General features: G+C 32.8%; 1 protein-coding gene across 1 annotated transcript in view; it reads right to left on the reverse strand.

Moving 5' to 3' along the window:
• The window catches only part of LOC118184428 (uncharacterized), a 289,633-nt gene that overhangs the window by 160,420 nt on the left and 102,702 nt on the right, over positions 1-26,511 (reverse strand). Inside the window, exon 2 of the mRNA XM_035354096.2 lies at positions 4,194-4,284. Within this exon, the coding sequence (XP_035209987.1) occupies positions 4,194-4,284 (91 nt within the window). The remainder of the gene's footprint in view (positions 1-4,193; positions 4,285-26,511) is intronic.

Raw genomic sequence — 26,511 nt, forward strand, 5'->3', positions numbered from 1 at the left:
GGCTTCTAAGAACTGTAGGCCGATTATGGAAATGATAACCGATAATCTAATTGCTCCTAAAACTATTGTTTCGTTCATTTGAAATATATCACAACTGCAGCCATAATGCTCCACTAACAGGTGTTACAATCATCTCACATTTCTTAAAATGTATTCTTGAAAATACCTCTGAAAAATCAGATTTTAAGAAGTTAACTGATATTAGTTTTTCATTTCTAGGGGGGGGGAATCCATAAATATGCCGCGGGCAGCCATCACATTAATTCAAATCGAACTTTTGTGCTGTTAAAATCTGTGACTTTTTTCCCTGAAAATTTGTTTATATTTGCAAAATTAACAATTTGAAAAGTGATACAGCCGTTTATAGTATAAAATCTGAAAACTTTCAGATTTTACATTATGCCCAAACGGGCGTTTTTATCATTTACATACATATACGCGTTTCAAGATCATTTGGGCTAACGCCACTTTAGACTAAACATATTTAAAAACAGCATTTTAGAATTTCCGACAGACAGTCTCGCGCGCTGGAGATAAACGATTCACTGCTCGCACTTTGCTGAGATTTTTAATCAAAACTTCGTTTAATTTATGAAAGCTTTAAAATAGACAATAAAACAAATTCCAAATTCGGGCTTCCAGGTACGATGTTCCTTGACTATGTTATTCAAAATTTGATGGCTCTAGGTACCGTTGTTTTTTCACACTGCGAGAAATATATAAAAATTCACGTAGATTATTCATTATTTAATTTCTTTAAATATAATAAAGGGCGATAATATTTGGTGGCAACAATTTAGAAAGTGATGCAGGCATTTATAGTGATTCGACGCAAAATGCTGTTTTAAGACTAATAGCCCTTCAGGGATAACGCCCATCAGGGATAATAAAAGGGAGAAAACCTGAGAAAGAAATTTTCATACTTTCTAAAGTTTATTTAGCAACACGTAAATATTAAGCTGCTTTCTGTTCCTTCTATTTCTTAAATCACCTTTCAACAAAATGTAGATTAGGTTAAATTTAAATATAGAACATATTTGTCGTTTTGAATATTACGGTAATCAACCACAAAAGCCTTAGAAGACGAGACTTGACGGATTTAGTGAGTGAATTTTGTTGGAGCACAAGACTGGGATTCCAATTTCCGAAGCGGATTTAAGAGGTGAAAGCTAGATTTTGTGTATTCCCTCTTTAAATACTTGAGTGCTATCCTGATAGGTATAGTGGTTACAGCTCCTGGCTGCTGTATCGTACGCTAGGTTTGCTCAATTTATGAAGACGATGATTCGTTAGAAAAAGAAGTGTGCAAATTAGATAACAATTACGTTTAACCTTACATTTTTAACTTAAAATACTTAGTACGCTACTTTAATTCAGAAGCATTTTCAGGCCATGTCATTTTAATTTGGAACTAAGAAAACTTATATTTAAGATATATCATTAGCGCTCACATATCAAAACCGTCTCAGCTCAGGACCGAATTCTGATTTTGAGGTTCGAGATTATGGCAAATGATATTAAATTCTGGATATAATTTCCCTTCCAATTAAATATTAAATTCTATAAATTATAACAATTACCATAATAAAAACGACTACTATACATTTTAGGGAAACTGCTTTCTGTAAGGGGTTTCATAATAAAACTATAATCTGCACTTTTTCATTAAATTCATGCAAACCACCGAGTTTCATTCTTTAGTTTTCTTCAATTATAACATTATTTATTTATGAGATGAAAGGAGGAATAATAAAAGTTAAAAAACCAATTTAAGAAATCTTTGATTATTGAACGCTTATTTTGCAGCAAAACTTTTAGGCAAGAATTTACATTGATAGTATCGTTTGATGTATCATACTGTCCATTGCCTTGATTAAAAACTCGCAATAATTTTCAACTAGTAAGTCTCTTAAATTATGAATTACATCATCAGCGAAAAACATATTTTTTAAATTATGCTAATACTGAAAAATTATTTCCTGAGGCTGAGGGTGAACGGAAAATACTCACAGAAAAAAAGTCCACATGGAAATATGTCCATATAGAAAAAAGCCAACATGGAAATATGTCCATATAGTAAAAAGCCCACATGAAAATATGTTCACATAGAAAAAAGCTCACATAGAAATATGCTCACATGGACAAACGTTCACATTAACCCTTTCAGAGGCGATATTAAAACTGTAGTAGAATTTCGCATAAGCCGTAACTTAAGTAAGAACACAAAATTGATGCTTAAAAAAAATCTAGATTTAAATCCTGAATTTTGCGGGCCTGTATGTATTCTATATCATTGGCCCTGTACGATATTTTCCCTCCTGCGTAGTATTTTACTAATGGTTAATTTTTTAAAATTCTATTTTTTTTTTTTTTTTTTTTTTGCATATTTTTATGCGTATCTTTAGAAACTGGTGTTTGAATGTAGTTACTTAAGTTTGGAGCCACAAAAATTCTAAAATTTCTGCAGAAGTTTAAAATTTTAGAAATAAATTTCACGTTTTCAGGCACTTTGATGATGCTGCCGATGACGGACTGAAAAAAGATTTAGCCTGCCAACGTTTGTTTTTAGTTAATGTAAATGCAGGGCGCATGGAAGTGAAAAAAAGAAAATATGAAAACTTGCATTCGGTAATCACGAATCATATAGGATACTACGATGAGATAGATAAAATTAGATATTTACGTATATTAACTAATACTCAGTAAATCTATGTTTTTATTATTTTTGAAATATATTTTACGATTTATAATAAGGTACATTTTTAATAATTAAAATAAAATAATTATTCCTATTTGCTTAAATGTTTGTACTATAAAATATGTAACTTATATTTACTCTTATATTATTTTTTAACTATTAAAATTGTAATAAGTTTTCATTGTATATTCTATTTACTTCCTTCCTCCTCTCCATTTCTTAATTCAAAACGGCACATTTGTTAATCTTATATAGCTATAGAATCTACACATAAAGTTATACATTTTTTTAAATATATGACATAGATTTTTTGAAAATTTAAATAATTTTTATTTAGAAAATGCAAGTAGGCGTACAATGTTCAAATCGATTAACTTTTGATCGATTAATGCAAGGAAATTTCTACGAGAATTTTTTCCTCAGTGGGCTTATTTCTGTGTGAGCATATTTCTATGTGAGCATATTTCTAAGTGAGCATATTTTTAAGTGAGCATTTTTCCATGTGAGTTTTTCTATGTGGGCATGTTTCCCTAAGTCCTGTTTCCTGTGAGGATTATTTTGTGAGTATTATTTCTGTGGGCTTTTTTCTAGAATCGCGATTGAGATATATATAGTTCTCAGAATAGTTGCTTCTTTTCTAACAAGTAATAAACAGACAGTTCCCATAAATTTTAGGACTAATGTAAATTTATAATTAAATGACATCATTTTATTAATAAATTATTATTAAAAGAGATTTTTTGCATGTTAATTTCAAATCTCTGTGAAATGTGACAGTAATAAAAACAACACCCAAAATAGTTAGATCGCCTTGAAAAAATATGCATATCTTACAAACCAAACAAATTTCTATCCCAAATTAAGGAATCTGGCCCGTTTAAATGATTTTCAGGCTTTCCAGCAACATTAGAATTACCAGGAAAATTACGATGATGACTTAAGACTAAGAGAATGTTATCTGAATAAATAAAAGAGTTATTCGTTATGTTTCGATATCATTTCCATTGCCATTCATTAAAACACAGTTCGCTTTAAAAGCAAGAAATGCAAGATACAATGAAAGAAAATACGCCAGCAGAAATCACGCACGAAGTTTATGTGATCATGCTTTTCGATTTCAACAGAATCATACAGAAATACTTTTTTGGGGGGAGAGGGTTGGGGAATTCTAAGAGTTTTAAACACTTCAGGATTTAACTGAAGAAAACAAATAAAAATCTAAATTGAAATTTAAGCGGAAGGCGTGTATCTTCATTCTTAGACCCATATTGTAGTTCCAATGTACTGCGGGTCTCATTAAAAAATAATGTTACATGTATGTTAATTCGCTGATAGCTATTCCCTTCGCTAAAATAGTACTTAGTTATTTGAATCGCTTTTTATTGTCTGATTCAAATAAGTTAAATCAGAAGAATATTAAATTAAAAGTATCTCACATCACTGTATAGCAGTTTATGATAAAATAAATTGCGATAAAAATGGGGATTATACTCACTCGTTACTTTTGTCACCATCGCTATTCAAGTAATCTTCTAGTTCACTAAAATCCAAAGCCTCGTTATCTATACCATTTAAAACTTCCCGGCCTAGAAGAGAGAAAAAAAATATGCCGAATTAATTTCAGAACACATTAATTGGTATAAAATAATTGAAGATGAAAGTTTTATTGAGGATTGGTTATACAGATAAATATTGCTTTCGAAATGGGGGGGGGATAAATATTTCGATACAACAGAGATTCTACACTTCTCTGTCTTAAATTCTACCTGAAAGAGAATAACGCTTATATTCTTGCTTTTTTTAATCATAGTTCATTGTTACTGTGTTATTATGGGGGGATCTAAATTCAAAGTATACTAATTCGCAACACAGTGGACTACTATTAGTTTGTGAGAAAGACTACAAATTTCACCGATCAGTTGTATTCTAACGTTAGTTTCCTCTTGAAGAAAAATGAGTTTGTATTCTATATGTTTCAGAACTATATTAGAAACACATAACAACATCTATAGCGATTTCGTTGTACAGTACTAAACTATGTATTATCAATTACCGGCACCTGTTTTACGAATCATTGTAAGGTCTATATTTATTATAAGTATCAGCCATTATACTTGTTTTGCAAATGAATTGCCAATTCCAGTGTATTTATTTACTACTTTAATAATTATTAATAATTACCATATACTATATATAATAATTAATAATTACCATATACTGCACTTTTGTTTTCTAAATTTCATTTCACATTTCCTAGGAGATAATTTTGATTTATATATCCTCTGTATCCTTTATTTAATTATTATCTTGGCAGCAATAGCACGGGATTTTATTTTTTAGTCCTTTTAAATAAATTTTAAAATTCATTAAGTTTTTCTTTATATATATATATATATATATATACATAAGTTCGCTTAAGTTTACAGCATGCTATCACACTGTAACATCAGAAATTTACTATTAAAAATATGGCCAATTAGACTGCATAACCTTTTATTTCTACGATAAAAATAAAATCTTAAAGGCCTCCCAAAAAATTTGTGACTCAAAATGTTAACTAAAGTTAATCATCTCAATTCCTCTTAACGAAAGGAACCGGAATAACACTTCATGTTTTGTTTTGCTATATTTGAATGTTAAAAGTAACTATTATTTACTCACTCGCAGCAATGACAGTAATATATCATATAGCATTGTAAAGAGACTGCGTACAGACCACTCCCCAGTGAAATAAGACACCGATAATTACGGAACTATTTATAAAGAATAAGAAATGAATCAGCAAACGTACAGATTAACTTCAAAAAGCATGAACACCTACATAAAAATCTCCCAGCAAATGAATCTAACTACTGATTCATTTAATAGCAATTGCACAGTAAATACTACGAATTACGTACCAATTAAATAGTAATATTTAATATGTGACATATTTTTTCTTTTAGAACTGAACTTCATCATTTATTATTACATGCAATTAGGATAAAGTTTTGTGTCAAATATACGGCATGTCGATACCTAGTCCAACAACAAAACTAATAAAACATTGCTAAATATTTATGTTTTAGACCACTGTCTTCAACTTTTCCATATTTTTTGCTTTCCTTAAATATAAAACGGTAATAGAAGTACACGATATGTGAGTTAGAAACGTTTTTCTTTTGATATACTAATGTCATAATTGTTAATGTTTTGAAAAATAATGTAAATTACTTGTAAATCGCTAAATTTCTGAGGCTGATACACAATGCTGCGTTACAATTTGGAAGATAAATAAAAAATTTATTCTATATGAACTGGCAGTACCTCTCAGAATTGGCAACTGGTCAGACACTGGGATGTTTAATGCTCTAAGAAAAGTTCTACTTTTCCTTACATTTGCTTAATGTTCCCTTTTTCTTATTTGGATCACTATGAGCTTTTTATGTCTGATTTCCAACAGCTGATTGTGTGCATAGGAAGTAACATCACCAGTGCAACTTCACAAAATTCAGGGCTTGACTTGTGTCGAATGGAAAGAGAGTGACAGCGCGCGCTTTTACTCTGCATCAGATAAAAGAATATCTGGAACAACAAAAGAATGATAAGAAGAATCGAGATGGTAGAATGGGATATTTCACTAAGCCGCCATCAGTCGGAGAAGAAAGATGTAATGAATGAAAATAGACAAGCAATGTGAAAAAACGTTGGATCAGTAAGTAGTAAGTACTTGTTAATAGTGAACTTAAGGAACTTACCGGAAACACTGGTACTAAGGCAAAGGCTATGGACGCAGATTGGGTAACGAAGGGTAATGCGAACAATGAAGGAAGGGGGGGAAGATGACGATTTTAAACGTTTCCTACCATTTAAAACTTCTACCGATAATTACGGAACATCTTCAAACATGAAAAGCATTCATTAAACTGAAAAGGAATTTAAAATAAGTATTCTGATAAATTTTATAAGTTCTACAAAGAAGGAATGTCTAAGCGTGAAATAAACGTTTAAGCAGTTTCCCTTTTTGACGATCCTTTTTTCTCCCCCACAGTTTCGCATGTTTCATACATTTAAAAGCAAACACATATTTAATTTACTATAAATATCATGCATAGCTTCTGAATATATTCAGAAGAGTTGTATAATGTGTTACGTATATTTATAAGTGACCTAAATACATTACAGAGTTCCAAAAAATTTGTCCGCATTTTATCGATGTTAGTTTTTTGAGACTGATCTGGTCCCTAAACTGTAAAATAACCAAGAGACATTGTATATTGCCCATCAATGAAGATATCTAGATGTGTTATTAATTTCTTTTAGGATGATTTCCATAATTCCTGATTCATGCTGCAACATATTCCAAATTCATATTTAATATACTCCCTATTCATTGTTTACCGCATTCCATTCATGGTTCAACGTGTTCTCAATTCATGGTTCAATATTTCCCGTTCATAGCTCAACATACACGTAATTTTCATACAGTTAATGGTTCAAAATATTGGCAATAAATGGTTCAACCAAAGCTCGAAACAATGAAACAGTACTTTGCTATCTTTTGGTTGCAATTTTAATTAACACCATAATTTGGTGAAACGATGAATTAAATTTTTAATAATGTATATGTATTGCCTCTCCCCTTCCCTTCCACGCGGATGAAATATCAGGCGATGGTCGTGTACCCAAGGCAATGTTCTCAGTATTTAAATAGCTCAGTGTATTTGGCCACAATGACCAATGTCCGACAAATCTAAATTATCAGGTGCCTGGTCGTAGGAGAAAACAACATATTTAAAAAATTGTTTATTTAATGACAAAATGAGCATCTTTACACAAAAGAAGTGCTTTGAAAGAAACTCAAATATTTAAATTCCATACTTCTAACTTCAGAAATGAGGGGAAAAACACACCATCTTGAATAACAAATGAGTGCCTTAAATAAATCTCTGTAGATTTAGAGATAAAACTATTTAAATTATGAAATAGAAACAGTCCACACTAGTCGACTAAGAAAATAATCCAGAAACTAAAATATAAAATACTTACGTATATGCTTAAACAGAAAACAATTAAATAAATTTTAACCCTAATAAAAATAAACAGTCTAAAAATGTATTTTATAGTCATCCGGCAGATGTTAACGACTAAATGTGCTTTAATTTACAAATTAAAAAATGTGACGACTGCTTTCGAAAAATTCAGAAATATGGTACAAAATTTCATATGGAAATATAAAAGTAATTACAGATATCTGGGAGTCGATCGACATATCAGAAAATAAAGAACTACAAATTGAAACCAGCATCTACCATTAGACTAGTTAAAGCAGATTCATAGACAGCTGATATCAACCCCATCCCGATCTTTATATTTAAAAATTCAGTTAAAAATTTGAACATCTACTTAAGCATATCACAAATGTAAAAAAATACTAGAAAATATTTATGAAAGACTCTTTAAATTTAAGTAAGTTATTTTAAGTATTTTCTTCATTATTTGATTAGATTAGCTAGCATGCTAAACATTCTACGTAGTGCTTGAATAAAAACAAAGATTAAGGAATCAAAATAATAACGAAGTTTTTTAGAAAAATCTTTCATCATCATCAATTTAAAGAATAGCAGGAAATATACTATTTATAATTTTATATTTTATACCGGTAAAGCCATGTTAGCACTTACAAAAATTCGATGAATATATTGAAAAAAAAAAAAAATTCCATTCCTGTGCCTCTGATCTATCACTCACCAGAGTGAATGCTGTATTTGTCAACGTGCTTAGTTTAATAAAAGCTTGTACAATATTAGCCATCTCACAATTATCACTTTATCGAAAAGGCTTTTTTTTTAATGCGAGATGCTTACGTAAATCGCGATAATTAATTAAACACAACGAACGTGATCCGGAATTAAATTTACGAGGATGTATGCAGAATTTTTTTTATAACATTTCTGTCTAAATAGCCATTAATTATATCAGATAATTACCTATTGCTTCAAGCAACTGCCGTTCATTGTAGGAACAAGTTAAAAGTTCGAAGCAAAACATTATCACCTCGGTTTGTAAACTGGGAAAGAACTTCTAAGAAAGTATTAAACAATGCTCTCAATAATTTTTAGTGAGACTAAGGAAAACACCTGGCTTTTCTTTCAGAAAAATGACGGGAACAATTTGAGAAATTAAGAAAATTAAATATGCTTAAACATTATTTCCAAACATGATTTTTTAACTTTTTAGTTTCAGAATTATGAAAGAAAAGTTTTTTTCGAATAATTTATGGACAAGATTTTTAAAGCTTTAAATATAGGATTGCTGAGAAAAAATGTGAAAGCACATGAGCATGCCTATATTCGAGGATAAGCAACTTGAAAAGGAAGGAAAGTTTTAATGAACTTACTATTTCTAATGTACGTTTTTCGAGTTTAGTTCTGTTTATGCAATCGATGCAACCAATTTGAATATTTATTACAGTTTACTCACTTCACAGTAAAATTTTCGCTCGATGAAGATCGACTTTATCATTCCATGATCTCTTCTTTTTCTTCATTTTTTAGGATAGAGTCTATTAATTAAAAAAAAATGATGCGGACACCAAATGACTTCCTTGTACGGCCCATTAAATTATACACATTTTTACTGCACTTCATTTAAACTCATTTCTTCGAATTATTGTAACTTAACTAACCGATCCCTCAAGGCAAGTTGGAAACGATATAAAAAATTGCAAATTCTTGAAATTAAATAAAAAATCCCGGTTAATTTTTGTCGTACGGGAGTCAAACTTCTTGTAATTTTATTTTTCCATAACGAGTATAAAGCTTTCGCAAATATAAATATAGGAACCGAGAGACGGCGTTAAAAGTTAGATTTCGTTATTTGAATTTTTGTTTTAAAAAGCTGACATTGCCTAAACATGAATATTTTAGTCATTTAAAACACTTCTGTAATTTGAAGTATATACGTCTACAACAAACGATTACGAAAATAAAGGACGGGTAAATACTTTTAAACCGGGTAAGGGGGCATATATTTGGTATTGCCAATTGCAATAAAAAAAGGAATTGCAGATTTAGAAGTTTTAGCTGTCCCTTATGCAAATTTTTAACGTTCTACGGCTAATCTTTTTTGACATACACACGTATGTACATGCTTACGAAAAAATCTCTTTTGAATCCACTTTAATTCCATTTTACGATCCGTTTTGGAAACAACAGACTTTTATTTCGTCCGCACGTACAAATGCTCCGCAAAAACATCGTTCAAATGGATTCGGGAATGGCCAAAATGGGTATTTCCGTTGAAATAGGATACCCGAATTTTTTTTAATATTATAATACATCCTTTACTTCGTACAAGGAAGTAAAAACATAAAAAATGAAATCTTGATGAACTGTGTAAAATCTTTTCAAGTGCGTTGGGTTGAAGGCAAACGCAGTAAATCGAAATGCCAAATTAGCTCGCAGACTTTCCCTTCAGTTTCTTAGAATTAAAAATAAAATTTGACAGATGATTGATGAATTAAATTGATCAATGAAAAAGTTGATGAAAAGTTAAGTTTATCAATAATTCTTTCAAGGACTAGGATCAGATTCGCACATCCTCCCTGAAAAAAAATTATTGTTGGGAATTAAGCACTCAATGAGTTTATTAAAGTTAATTTAATTTATAAGTGGATTCCGTTTTGATGTCGAAATACGAATTCATGATTTAAAAAAATTGCATTCAAATGATCTATAACAATTCTTTAATCGTATGTGTGATATCAAATACAGTTGAAAATGTTCTGCTGAGATATTATTATGGAAATGTATAAATTCTAGGATACATCATGCATATTTTTTTACCTCAAATTAGCTTTTCTACCTCAAATTAACTTTCACTTTACTCTTGTAGTATAATTCAGAACAGGGGAAGATTCCAGAGTAAAAAAAAAATAAACTTTAGCTGATGGGCTTTTATAATAAGCATACCTTCACGAAACGCTAAACCACACCTTAACGGTTTTACTTTTTAATGTGCATGTCTATTTGGGGCGTCATAAGCGATGTGCCGCCAATGTGAATTCATATCTGCAATTTAGAATAGAATATCTTAGATAAGAATATTGAAACTTTCTTTATCATTCGAATGATGTACTTCGCATAATCATTTGTCGCTCGAATGATACGTTATGAGCAGCAAAGAATGAATATAACGTAAATGGGGTTCGAAATGTTTCAAAAAGGAGACATCGTCCACCCTTAAGTCTATGACGTATGAAGAACAAATCCTTCAAGCTTTCTGAATAAATAGCTAAAAATTAATCAAAGAACAGACTTAACCGAATTGCTACATCTTTTTTTCACAAATATTTTTAAAAATATATACAATATATAAACACAACCCCTCCCTTAGACATTCTAGCACTAATAATGAATTAGCGTGATCGGATTTGGTCATTACTTTTATGATCACAAATGAATACCAAGTGATAGTGAAAGCAATAACTTTCCAAACTTTGAAATATTTGAAACTTATTTGTTAAATTTGGGCTTTAAATTCTGTGAAAGCAAAATTGCACCTAATACAGTGAGAAGCCAACTAGCGTAACATACGGGCCAATTCACCACACGCTCGTAAACAGCGATTCCTTATTGGCCACCGTTCACCAAATTTAACGAATTCAATGAGTAAGAATTGATGATTGAAATGGTATTTTCCCCACCGACCGCCACAGCGATCCTTCCGGTACGCACCGTTCGTTAGAGAATTTAGGAGGGTTGCTAAAAATGGCCGATCAGACCATCCTATTAAAAGGCGCGAAACGAAGAAGTCAGAATTGAGAAAACAAGGTCTTGTTACAAAGTCTGAGAAATAGACTTCTGTGCAAAATTAGAGAATGTGCCCATTATTTCGAATTTCTGAAAAACTAATGAACAGATTTTAATGAAATTTGGTGTGAACAGATTTATAACAGTAAGTTAAAAAAATTTCTATCAAATAAATTTCAGAAAGTTAATAAGCTGTTCTATACTATTAAAATCTGTGTGCGTCTGCCTGTTTGTTTATGGCATTATCTTCTCTGGAACGACGATGAGTTAAATTTTGAGAGAGGTACCCCCGGATTCCAAAAATTCGAGGGAAGCCATTTCGACTATTCTCATCTTCGACTATACCTCATAGTAGTTACGGAGCTTTACATGCAGGGATGTGCGGCCGTCCAAAAAAATGCCTGCTCAAACCATTACACCTCCACCACCGTAATGAGAATTTGCCCTGATGAGGGAGGAGTGGTATCGTGTTCCGGGAAGTCTCTACAGGTACGCCGGAAACGTGTCCAAGCTGAATCTCAACTCATCTGTAAAAATCACTATACTCCACTGAAGCTTGGTCCCAAGGCGTATGTTGTCTACACCATTCTAAGCGCGCGGAGATATTAACTAAAAAACTCTGAAAACGCTAATTTTCACCCTCATTTTCCGAGTGGCAACAGTCTCGTACACTGGAGACAAAAATCTGCTTTATTTCGAGAAGTGCTGCCACTGCTTGCTTTCAAATCGGATCGTAGAGTTTGTTAATAAAAATTTCTAAGTTTTACAAAATATGAAATACAAAGAGCATTGCGAAACATTAAATATATTGTTCCCGATTCTAAAAACTCGTGGGAAGCCTCTTCGACTGTACCCATCTTCGTACGATTTTAATCAGCCGAGATATTAATTAAAAACTCTGAAAACACTAATTTTCGCACTCATTATCAAAGTGGCAACAATCTCACGCGTTGGAGATAAAAGTGCTTTATTTCGGAAAGTGTTGCTACTGCTCCCTTTCAAATTGTAGAGTTTGCTAATAAAAATTTGTAAGTCTTATAAAATGAAAATAACATTGCCAAACATTAAACATATTATTATTATTATTATTATATAAGGTCATATTCTGACGTTGAAGAAAGCACGCGATTACATGTCACGTCATTGTATGTCGAAAATCGTTCGCTAATGTCAGCATTTTAAATAAATAGCCGCTGTTGTAAACTTTTTTGTTTCAGGTAACTATAATTAACACGATATGCTATTGCCACGTTAATTCTTTTACTGATATTGAGAAAAAGGTGTTATATTACATTAAATTTAAATCATGACGTCATATGTCTTAACCTAAAGTGTCAAAAGTTTTTGTTTTAGTTCGGCAATAAACAAAATTACTTACGAAATTGGTTGTTGCTTGAAAAGAATGAACTAATTTCTTTCACACTGAAATGGTTTCGTACATTTGTCTTTCAAGGTAACACAGGACCTAAAAATTTTGTTTGCAGCCAAAGCAAATTTTATTACGAAATTATAATCAGATTTTTATTACGAAAAGCACATTCTAATAATTTAATATTTCCAAAGCTTTAAAGACTCGCCTGCGCGACAGAATTACGTGAGAATTTCTAGTACTATTTAGCTCCATCTTAGATACACACTCGTCGGCATTAAATTTAAATCATGACGTCATATGTCTTAACCTAAAGTGTCAAAAGTTTTTGTTTTGGTTCGGCAATAAACAAAATTACTTACGAAATTGGTTGTTGCTTGAAAAGAATGAACTAATTAATTTCTTTCACACTGAAATGGTTTCATACATTTGTCTTTCAAGGTAACACAGGACCTAAAAATTTTGTTTGCAGCCAAAGCAAATTTTATTACGAAATTATAATCAGATTTTTATTACGAAAAGCACATTCTAATAATTTAATATTTCCAAAGCTTTAAAGACTCGCCTGCGCGACAGAATTACGTGAGAATTTCTAGTACTATTTAGCTCCATCTTAGATACACACTCGTCGGCCATTTTATTGGTAAGGAGAGTTGTTATTTTACTTAAAGCTACCTCTGAATATGTTCTTAAGTTTAATAGTCGAAAGTTAAATTTAAATACATCAGATTTAATGACTAGGGTAATGAGAAACCGAAATAGAGGGTTTTAAGATTCATGACCCCAGAACAACATGTGATTCGTCAAATCTCACTTAACGCTGTCGTTCAAAGTGCAGTGAATTAGACCCATAGTTAGAGACAGAATAATGGATATAACTAGTAATTGTAGTTCTTTATAAGTATGTTACACTTTTCATCAACGTGGATGCAAGTTAGTAAAGGCGTTCTCTTAAAACACTAAACATACATTTACTTCATTAACCTCAATTAAAAAAATCATTAAGCCTAAACTTGATGTGATGAAACTTATTCCCAAAATCTTTGTTCAAACGAAAAAGCCATTAGAAGTGCTCCTGATTAAAGGTTTGCTGCGCGAGCAAGTGTTTAAGAGAAATGATTCTTCGTGCTTAAAGGGTGGAGATCTCTGCGTGGGAGAAAACGATTCACGAAGTAAATTTAAAACTCGACCAGAATTAATGAAGCTATACCAACCTCTGGAAGAAATTAGGTGGAGGACCAGAATCTCTCACCTTTCCAGAAAGCAGTAAGGTACCCTATACTTTTTCCAACTGCAAATTAAATTAGAAAAACACAATGCTTATTAAAAATTTATTATTTCATTACCGGGTTAGTGCGTGACCACGGAAATCAAAAGGGAACAGTTAAAAACCATTTTTATTGAAACTGTTCCAGAAATTTAAGAAACACGCGTCGCAATTAGAGCATTCACAGGTGTAATTAAAATCAGACTTCGCGTAATTGAAAACACCGATTATGCCGGAAGTTAATTCCGCCCTTCCCAAATTTTGAAAACTGGTGGCACGAGAAGAATATCCTGAACTGAATGGTGAACTGCATCTACATTTGTATGCCTACAAGTGGATGTATGTCAATGTACTTCTGTATTAAGAAGGTTGTAAAATAGTAGCAAAGACGACAGTACCGACGACTAATTTCGACCTTTTTTTGAAAAAAAATCATCTACAATGGATGTATGTCAATGTACTTCTGTATTAAGAAGGTTGTAAAATAGTAGCAAAGACGACAGTACGACGACTAATTTCGACCTTTTTTTTTTGAAAAAAATCAGCAACACTAAAATTTGAGTTTGTGAACATGCAACTTCGCATGAGTGTCTATAATGCTTTTATTAAATTGTATTACATTTTAATGACATAAATATTTTACTGAGAAATATGCTCAAAGTGGCATTTTGAATTTCTTACGTATAATCTTACAAATAACTTGCCAAACAAGACTTCATTTCTTAGTACACTAGACTCATGGATAACAAACTGCTACTATTCAAATAAAAACCCATTTTATAGTAGATTTAATGCCACCGTTTTAATTGTGGTGTTCAATTTTGCGTCTCCGTAAAATAAATATCGAAATAACATTTCCGGAAAACACTTAAGATAATTATCTGGAGAATGTAACAGCTGAGAAACAAAAGTTCTCACACAGCTTTCGTTTTTCGAAAATTTTTATAAATAAGATTGAAAAAGAGGGCAACAAGGTATTATCTTTTGGAATTTAGCTAACCGCGACAATAAAAAAGCGTCACGAGAGGTGTTATTAAATAGTTTTTCTATATTTATTTCCGCATCGAGTACTGCAGACGAACGAGAATGGAAACAAAATTAAAATTCAAAGAGTACGTGTTTTCCATTTCAAATGAGCTTCCGTTAAGTATAAATCAGAAACTAATGTTTTAAACGAAAAAGCTAAGCTTTTCTTAATAATAATATACTTTACTTTAATTTACAACTACTCCAAGTCATTTTTTTTTCTTTTTAGTTATGACACTCTTTAAAAAATGTTCTTGGATGACGATCGTAAGTAAATTAATTCTTTCAGCAAAGCTTGGGAAACAGCTTCCCAGCTATTCAAATAATCAACTACTATACTATTATGCAGGATCCAAACCAGATCTGTAACAAACTCTGTGCACCACATTTAATAAACGTACAAAGTCAAGAAGCTGTACATGTATTAAAATTTCATTAGAACGTTCGACAATTTTCAAGATAATCTCAGAAAATTGAAATTTTTAGAGGACATATTCATTACAGTTTTCGGAATCGTAATTTTGGATAAGCTAACTGCTCATTTCGCAGAAATTTAGTTAACTGTTAGTGTCCAAATGGCAGTGATCCTCAAACAGAACAAATTAAAGAATGCTTACAACATATGCCGATGTCATATTTATTTCGCAAACTTTGCTTTTAAGTGAAAGAAGGACAGGTTACAAGTGACAGCAGGCCCGGACCCCCCTCCACCCGCACGGCTTTACAATGACTACTTGGGTATCGTCCGGGACCTAAAACTATCCGGAGCAACATCTTCTAGGGTCCCAAGAGGACCACATCTGGAGTTTATTTTAGATCTAGTTGGTGGGAGAAGGAGAAGCGAACAATAAAGAATGCAAATCATTATTCTTGAGCATGCAAATTCTTACCATTAGTAGTCTTTTTAACTGCCAATAACGCACTGCGCGTAAACTATTTCTTTTTTAAGTTAGTACAGACTGAATTTTTTTGGAAGCTGACGAGCTATGCATTTCAAAAGTGCAACTAAAAGATTGAATTTGGATTAATTAGATTAATGGCAAAGCAGATTGGTCGGTTGACGGATTTTCAGACCGTAATTCTAAAAGGTCATACAGCAAAGAGACTATGGCTCGCTGCCGAAGGGGAAGGACGCTTTTGTGGAGAACGTTCTAAGGTAAACTCGTTCATATTCATGTTACACATGGAGGAAAGCATGAAAACGCTCATACCTCCAAACCATTCGTCAGGATCTGAACCGGTCTTTAACGATCTCGACCATATGCCGCTGTAGAGTTAAAAGATGCATTTTAGAGTTTTATTTCTCCTTCCTTTCTGCATGTATTCGTGGTATAACGGTTATCAGACCAGGCGCGTATTCGAGAGGTACAGATTCGAGTCCAGGCGAGGGCATTGCATATCTTTCTCGTCTTCTGCTTCATAATAACCTAATGACTCTACAGTGGCGTCCGAATTAAAAGGTGGTGGATGATCAATCTTCCCCACCAGTATTTGGCGATTGAGTCCCCTAATTCTCAGTCGCCCTTTAAAAGGGGAAGTATATAAGGTACAAAAGGAATGCGACCCGATCCACTTTTCCCCCTTCTTCCAGCATGCCTGCGTGGTGTAATGGTAGTACACTCCGCGCGCATTCGAAAGATCCAGGTTTCAGTCTAGACGAGGGCATTGCTCACTTTTTACGTCTCCCGAATTAAACGAAAAAAAAAAAAAAAAAAAAGAAAAACCCTAACGCCTCTACAAGGCATTTCAGTGCATATCTATGGCATCCAAGGAGTAATCAAAACAAATATGTTAGACTCAACGTTATAGAAAAGAAATCCGGTTTCAATAAGAAATTACCTACATTAGGAGTTGAAGTAACTACAGTTAGTACTTGAAATAGTTACATATTATGTCCTATATAAGTAGTGAATATTTTTCATTGAGGTTAGGGTGTCGGAGAGTTGCATGCTGCTCGCGAGCCGCAGTTTGGCCATGCCTGGTATATATTCAAAAAAAGCTGAACTGTACCATTAATAGTACTTTGAATTATTGTAATAGCATGCAGTTCTATGTGCTGCTAGTATTTACAGTTAACTGTATCAGATCATTACTGCAATGTATTGCTTGTACTGTATTGAACCTTTGTGATGCGTTATAGTATTTCATTGTAAAATGTAAATAATTACTATATTGTATTGATGTAATGAAGATGTCGGCGAGGCAGGCAAATCTTCGCAGATAAGGATATTCAAAATTTATTAATTAATTCTTAATTTTGAATTTTACTTTTTTAAATTTTCAAAATTTTAGCCTTTGGCTCCGATAATACCTTTTTTTATTTGATGTGCAGATCGGATATTCCATTCTTAGGTTGACAGTGAATGATGTTTTGCACAGTCGCAGTTCTGCCCATGCGGACACTTGTTCTACACACAAGCCAAGTTCCTGACAGGGTATATGACAGGGCTAAACGATCCTATAAGGAGAAAAGAACAGCATGTCTGTCCTCTCGGACGTTAGAAGCCCGAAGTAGCTGAGATCCTGCATGGCATTTAGTATGGCCCTTCTGGAGCCATCGAATCCATATTTTCCTAACAGTCATGGGATCCGGCACACAAGCAAAAACATTGCAGAATGATAAACCGCAGTTCCAGTAGGTTACGATTCTGCCACTGTCGAATTCTGACACATATACAGGCCCACCAGCGGAAAGGTTGTAAAACCGTTGTACACTAGTAGTTCCAACGTGGGTACGATTTCAGGCGAACGGGCCGGCTGCATGGGTGTTTTCGTGTTTTCCCCATGTATACCGTGTATACAAACTATCTCCAAGAATAATATAAGAAGCTATCTCCAAGACCGCCCATTCTAGTTACTCTAGACTCTGGAATTGTTACACAAGAATTGCATCGAGGATGCCCTCAGGGCTCATGTTTAAGTCCTGTCTTATGGACAGTGGTTGCAAATTAATTAGTCTAAGAGTTCAAAACTACACCTAATTGTTCTATAATAGCAAGTGCAGATGACTTTATTCTTATCGTAAATGGGAAATTAAAAGAAGAATCAATAGCATAACATTGCCCTGATAAGTTCAGGAACAGGGCTAGAGATCCCCAAATTACTATTTTAGTCTCTAAGACTCAAGCTATGACAATAGGAGTTGTAGCCCCTCTTAAACGAAAGCCCACAAATTATGTAGCACCTCTATTAAAATAGTTCAAAAAGTATCTAGCCTTCACAATAGGCTCCAAACTTTCTTGGCTGCCGCACCTGAAAAATATTCAGAATCGAATTCGAATTTTGAATAATAACATGATGCGGACCACGGCTAAACACTGGGGTGTCTCTTCTTCCTTACTAAAAATTGACAGTTACAGAAAGAATCATTTTGTATTGTGCTGGTATCTGGTCAACTTCTTTAACTGAACATGAACGCCGCCAACATCTCTCCACACAAAGAATGTCTCTTCTACAAATCAGTAGGTGGTACCGCACAACTTTCACAGCAGCCCTACAGGTACTAACACGTATTCCTCCTTTCGACCTAACTGTGGAGTGAGAAGCAATGCAGTCCTGTATATTACGATTTGAACAAACATATTTGAAACATCTATCGAACGTTCACATTTTCGCTTCAAACTAGGAAGCAAAAAATTCAGATTACCTTTGCCACCCAACCTTTAATGACCTCGCTTCTTATATTTGCTCTAGATCGCTTCAGTTGCCAATTCGCGGGATCGCCATTTACACAGATGGTTCGCATATTGAGGCAAACACAAGCAGTGGTCTAAGTGTCCTGCTAAATGATGTTCTGTAACACACTAGGAAAAGAAGATTAAGTAATTATAACTCAATATTTCAAGCTGAACTGACGGGGAATAAAGAAAGCTATTCAACCCTCCTACAGATTCGATATATACAGTGACTCTCTGTCTAGTTTGGAGGCAGCTGGTGGTATAAATTCCAGAAATCCGCTAGTCATAGAAATTCAAAAATTACTCCCCAACAAAACGTCAGAATTTCGTTCACGGTTATATACTGGGTTCCAGCACATACGGGTATAGTTGGCAATGAGCTTCCTGAGGAACTTGCCAAGCAAGCAGCAATGGCACGAACTTGCCGGAATATCCCTTGCCAAGTTCTTTTCTTAAAAGGATTATTTACAAGAACTTAAAGAATCACTGGCAATCCAGATGGAAAATTGCAACAACGGGAAGACGGACTTTTCGTTTTTGTCCCCACGCCTCTACTAAGATGCTTACATTTTCCTCTGCATTGGCAACCTTTCTTTCAGGCCATGGACCTTTCATAACATATCTTCATTGATTTGGTATTACAGAACTGGACACTTGTGAATGTGGCCAGCAAGGAGCTCCGGATCATTATGCCTTTTTCTGTTGTCTTATAAAACCTCTTCACTTGACCAAGACATCTGATCAATACTGGGACAATGGACTTCACATGTATTAAAAACTAAGGAAACTCTTACTAAACTGACTAATATATTGCAATTTTGTAAAGATATTCATAATCATCAACTAGCTAAGTACTCATTCCATAGCGATATTTATACTCATCGACTAGCTAAGTGATCGTTGTATAAACCTTTTTTTTATGTATTCATTTATTTATTTATTATTTATATTTATTTATTCATATATATTTATTCATTTTACTTATATAATTTCTTTCGTCATTTACTTTATTTTTGTTTTTCTCCCTCATTTATTTTATTTTTACTTTATTTTTGTTTTGTTTTGTTTATTACATTAATTATTTGTAAAATTTAATCAGCAACTTTATTTTTATTATATTAAGTACCAACTTATAACTCTATGTAGCATATGAATGCAAGTTGACTTAGTTTATGAAATACTGCTACTCTAGGTACTCTCTTGATTTTGTTAAAAGTATCGTTCTGTCAGCCCTACCCTGGTGGTGGCGGCTGCTGGATTGTACTTGATCTTCCGCTGAGCAAGCACTATTCTGTTTGGTACACACCTCAGGTCAGAAGCCTGCTCAATAGTGATAAATAAATAAGTAAAAGTGTATACGAGCTGATTTCCTTTAGAAAGTGACTCCCTCCCTTGAAGGCATCCCTCCCCTTAGGCAAATAGCCCTCGTAAACTTTGGCATAATTAAATGAAACCAAACCGACACGGTTTCTGCAAACGTTAAGCTTTTCACTTCTTCTTCAAACGTTTCTTCACTTCTTCTGCAAACGTTAAGCACAGAACCAACGTTTGAATGAGATTTCCAAATCAGAAACCCGATACTTTGATACTATTGTTATTATTCTGGCATACAGCAGGAAATTCATATCCCTGCTCTTTCCAGATTCCTGAGAGAATCCCGAATTGGGCCTGACGTCTGAGGAAGTCCGTAAATTGCATTCTCCAGATGAGAAACCCGCTGTGCGTTTTTCCTATTTATACATATTGTAGATGACGTTACTCGCAACTGCTTGGTGCGCATGGGCTGGAATGTTAACATTTGCATGTAGTACTTTGCATGCAAATTTAACGTTTGTTACATGCTATCTTCGTGGTGTAGCAACTGCGTATTTAAGTGGATGGGAGAGGATAAGAGATTGTGCAACGTAAACTGTCTTCATCAAATATAGTTGTTGGAATTTCTGCTGAAATTCATATTTCCGTTATAAATCAGTACCATTCATAATGTTTGATGGAATAATTTATGACGATATTTCATTCAGCAAATAATTTTAAAGGTTTAATTATTTAATGCACAGTCAATCTATTATTTTCTTCCATTCGTGTTTCTGTTTATTTATCATTCGAAAAATTTAAAAAAAAAAAAAAAAAATATCACGTTTAGCATATTTTTTCTTATTATTAAAGTATTTACAGTTTCGATCGGAATGCTCCTAAAATTCAACTGCGGTAAGTTTAAACAGCGTTTTGATTGTTTTATAAGGTATTTCTCCTGCCTTCTTGGCGAGCCTTCGTGGTATAGTGCAGTGCTCCGCAACCGGTGTGCCATGAGTAGGATATAGGTGTGCCGCAATCAAATACATGTATTTGACATTTTGCAATTTTTTATCATGTATTTAATACACAATGACAATTTTTTTCCTTAATAACGTCTATTTTAAATGTTTTTATATATTTCACTGTTGTGTGGTTGTGTGTGTGATTGTAAGTGTGTCAACATTTGAATTTTTTCGGCACTTCCTTGATAACTCGGAACTCTTTGGTGTGCCACGAAATTCCAGAAAGATTTTTTGTGCGTCGCAGGTGAGAAAAGATTGCGGAGCACTGGTGTAGGGGTCTGCAAGCTCAGCGCGTAACCGAGAGGTCCGCGGTTCGATTCCCGGCGAAGGCGTTGCATATTTTTCATATTTTCTGCTTTCTAAAAATAACCTAATGTCTTTACAGTGTGACAAAAAATTTGAGTTTGTTTCAAAGCAGTGTTTTTATTAGCATGTTTTAAACAGTGGAAAACGCATAGAGTCATATGTTAATAACAGTCTGACTGGGCTGATAAAAACGAGCGAGGGAGGACAACTTATTAGCGGGCGGATTTCAACAAGTGCAAGAAGAGTTGCTCATAGCCTCTCCATTTCTTTCTTACCTCCATGCTGAATATGCACAAACATTACTTCGGTATCATTTGGCCATGTACATAAGAAATCCTACAAGAAATTTCAGTGCACTCTCGCAATAGTCAAGGCACCAGAAGTGGTGGGCATTTTATTGTGAAGGAAACTAAGAGGTGGCCATCGTTCCGTCCTATGAAGAGACGGACAGTTACAACCATGGTTTCTACGGATACGAACTCTGGCCCTTTGGTACCTTCAATAGGCACCCCTAACCACCATACCGTGTGGGCGGCACGAACGTCAAATGTGAACTAAAATGTAATTCTTGAAATCAGATGTTAAAACTTTCTTTCTAACAGCAGTAAAAGTATCTAATAACTACACAAATTATATTTCTAATAACAGAAACCCCCAAAAGATCTGTGAGTACATCATAACGAAAAGATCGTATCTCTCCTAAATACATAGCTGGTAGCAAGATCCAGAAACAAAACAACAAATGATAATCTTTTAATCCTCAATTTGACGCGATAAGGTAGGTGTACAACAAACCTAAGTGCATTGTTTGTAAATCGTTATGTCATAATGAATTCCACGCACGTTGTCAATAAACAGAGGCCGGAGACGATAAGACAGGAAAAAGGATGCTGATGAATTTGATTACACGATAAAATCAATAATAAATAAGCCATAAGGTTAAAAATCATAAGGTTAAAAAAACCGTATCTAAACGAAGTAAAATTACATACATTATTAAAAAAAATCTCGCATTTCTATAAAACAAATATGAGTTTCTGGAGAAAAAAACTTAATGAACTACCATACTCTCTTTTGCACTAGTTTGGCTTTAAATATATCTTTCTTTGTTGACGGATATGCAATTAAAAACCCGAAATCTATGACGATGGTCCAAAGTGAATATAATTTTACGCATGCGTAATCACAAAATAAAACTACATCTCTATTATATTCTGAAGTGCAGTTTTTGACTCAGATCGGTGGTCTGAGACAATTCTGTCTCAGGACAGTTTATCATTAATATTTTTAAATCGTTTTGCTTGCTCCGTGTATCGAGTAGTCACATTCTGATAATTCTTAATCTATTTTAAACATTTTCAGATTCTTATATTGGAATTCTTATATTGCCGAAAGATTGGTCGTAGAATAGCTTTAAAATATCAATAATAAATGTGTCTATCATTTAACTCTTCAAAAAGGTTTTTTATTGCATTTTATTAGTTTATATTGTTTATCTTCTTTGATAGCATTAACTAATATCAAACTCCTAACATACTTGGAGCGAATTATCACTGTGTCTGAAGTTAACGACAGAGATTTGAAAAAGTTAAAATAAACTTTTTATTAAACCAGAACTGGAACATAAAATGCACGTCTCGTGCTTACAAAATCAGGCACCATTTGTGGCGATGTAGTCAAGTCTAGGAGTCAAGGACTACACAACTGATCTTAAATTCTGAGTTAGCTCAGAACTTCTCACCGGCGTAACAATTAAATGTCGGCAGGTATAACGCAAAGCCGAAGTACAATCTTATCAGAGCTGGTGAGAGCTCTGTCTTATAATCCGATAACCTCAGCTTACTTTCCCTCTAACTGATTTACATTTCCGGCGACGAAATGAAAAAGCAGAATTTATAGTAAAGGTATAAATCATAATAGCTGGTTAAATAAAACAATAATAATCCTACAAATCGATAAAATTATCCATCTAATAAATATTCCCGCCTTCCGAATATAGCATCATTCCTGTACAATTTATATGTTTATTGATACACAGCCTGTTAATTTTTGCAATACTTAAAAATTTTGTTCTCAAATATTTCATTCAGATTAGTATTGTTGACCATTTGAAGGACAAAATGCCCGAGACAGCTTTTCAAAATGATCGAGTTTGCAATGCTGTTTTCTTTCCCTCCTTAAGGTATGCAGTAGCAGGTGGAGTTCCCCGATATGCATTGTATCAATTTATTGCAGACAGCTTGTCCTAAAAAGCTAATGGAAGCTTCTTGGTTAAGAAGCAGAAAGGATATCATTTGAAATATTAATTAATTGCTGTCTGCAATTTATTGCAGACAGCTTGTCCTAAAAAGCTAATGGAAGCTTCTTGGTTAAGAAGCAGAAAGGATATCATTTGAAATATTCATACCTCTTTGTGTGTTAACGGACCAGGAGTGGAGGAAACGGTAACGGACGGTTAATGGACGGGCGTTTCGGTATTTTAAGCATACAGGTTAGGAAGGCTTCAGTTTTCTAAGGGTTAATACAACTATGCGAAATTTAAATTTATGAAAATTTATCCTCTCCCACCATGGCAAATTTATACTGAAATTATGAAGTTATAGTTTTCTGAACGGTACTGAATCTGAAAATAATCTTATTTTTTCCCCCCATGACCCAAAATTTTTTGCAATTTGAGTTAATCTACTATTTCTAATAGTTGTACTGTAATTACAAGATTGAAAAAATAATCAGGTTAAACGACATGAAAGAAAGTGATTTTAGTGCAAAAATTACGAAGACAATTTCCACAAAGAATTTTACAAATTTGGGGAGAGGATTTTTTGAGATTTCGCGAATATGAAATTATTCGTGATCATTGAATAGACTTCGCAAATTTCGAATATTTTCCTATTATTTTCTATTCAAATTGGACTATTTTTCGTATTTAAATCAGTTAAAAAAATTAATTAACAACATACTAGTATTTCATTAAAATATACGCAAAAAATATAAGTATATATTACAAAGCCAAACTAATGCCAAGTACTCCTTTTCAAAAATTCAAACACGACTTCAAGTGGTATGTAACAAAATTTCAAATAGAATTGATAAATGAGCTATATATGCTCTTATTGTAAATAAGCATTTATTTTTGATAGTTAAACGCTTTGAAAAACGAATACAAAAATTTCGTATTAAGGGAATTTTTCTAAAACGTAAAAAATGCATGGAGGTAGGAAATAGAGGAAAAGCCGGAACTGGTTTTCCCGTACACTACCTTCAAGCAGAGACGCACTCCTCCTGGTGTCCAAAACATTTACCGATTTGCCATTAAAATTAATAGGTTTTGACAAAATCAGAAGTAAACATTTTGTAATCACGTTGTTAATATAAATATAGATATGTATATTTTTTTCCTATAATACTTCAGAGTCCTAAGTATGAGTATGTGAAAAAATACATTTTTAAACAACATTTCATTGTGAACAACGCTAAGTACAGTTTTAATTTGAATTAAATATTTTCACAAATTTTTGTTAATTACATTAGAGAAAAAAAATCGATTTTACTCGGTTAACGATTAAAAAAATTAAATTCAAAGTTCATAGTATTATTAATATTAAAATTACGCATTATTTCTTTACTATTTACAGAGCATCTTTCTAAAATATGAGTGATTTTTCGCTTCTGAGGCATCTTTGAAATAAAAAATCAGAGTCACTTTATAATTAATGCTCTGTTCGGTTCATTTCAAATTACACCACCTTTTATTTACATAGTCAACTACGTTAAATACAGCTGCTGATTTCTGATTTCTATGTACTTAACTTCCTACGAGTATTTCTGAGAGGGATTAAAAAAAGAAACATTTATTAATATTAGTTAAAAGTTGTAAATGAATTATTATAAAATGTAAGGAAATAATTCTTTTAATGCTTATAAAAACATTTTCACCCTTGATTTCAAGAATAGACATTTTAAAAGTTCTACTTAAATACTTCCTTAAGTACGCCTCTCATAGATTGTGCTTTACACTTTTTAATAAACTGATCAGAATTTCAATTTACGTTAACAATTAAATGCTAAGGTCATTATATATTTAGATAATATTTATAATCATTATAAATTTAGATATATTTAATAACCCGATTACTTCACAGTAATATTCACAAGCGTTTATGAATGAATAAATCCTTCATTTCCGAATACATTTATAAATAATTAAATAAATACTTACGTATTTTCTAAAGCATGCTTTTTACAAGGAAATGCGTAAATATTCTTATATATTTAGAATTCTTCACTTACGGGACATGCAAATCTTTAATTTTTGTGCATTCACCATAATTTTCAAGTAAAATAGCTAATTTAGTATATATCACAATTTTTTACATAAGAAATGTACATAATAAAAATTGAATGAAAATTACATGCATCATTTTTAATACACACTCAAAGTCAGTTTTTGTTCAAACTTCCTACATGAAGGTACCTCTATCCTTAGGTCCTTGCATGCTTTACTCTGTTTGAAAAAGTTAACTTGACCTATATGCCTCATTACAAATATTTAACATGCCTAATTCTATATTTACATTTAACCATCAAGTTTCAAACTGTTGATTTAAAACACGCTTTTGGAAACATTTCATTAGCAAATTCAAATTTCCTAGTAAATTTCGCAGAGCATTCGCACATGGTCACATTACACTGATCGCACATGGCACTTCCGACGAATCGGCAAATGTTTCTGTATACAATTTTACCCAAATATACGGTTACAAATGAAGGAAAAGTTAACTTATTAGCATATCTATCTACATATTTATTAATTTTAACAAGGATTACAACATTTCGAGGTAATTTCATTTTGTTAGTTAAGACATAACCCCCATCAAAATAAAGTGATTATTTTTCAGTTACATAAAAATAAAATGATGAGTTTAAAATGAGCAACCATTTATCTTTTCTCTAACAATTTTAAAAAGGAGCATATTACAATATTATATGGATGACGAAAAATGTGTTTTATTTACAACATTCTGTTATTTGGAATATAAAATAAAGGTAGGAAATACA

Source organism: Stegodyphus dumicola, chromosome 8 (assembly GCF_044657685.1).
Source record: "Stegodyphus dumicola isolate Sdum_Otavi_A_Nest chromosome 8, ASM4465768v1".
Classification (NCBI taxonomy): domain Eukaryota; kingdom Metazoa; phylum Arthropoda; class Arachnida; order Araneae; family Eresidae; genus Stegodyphus; species Stegodyphus dumicola.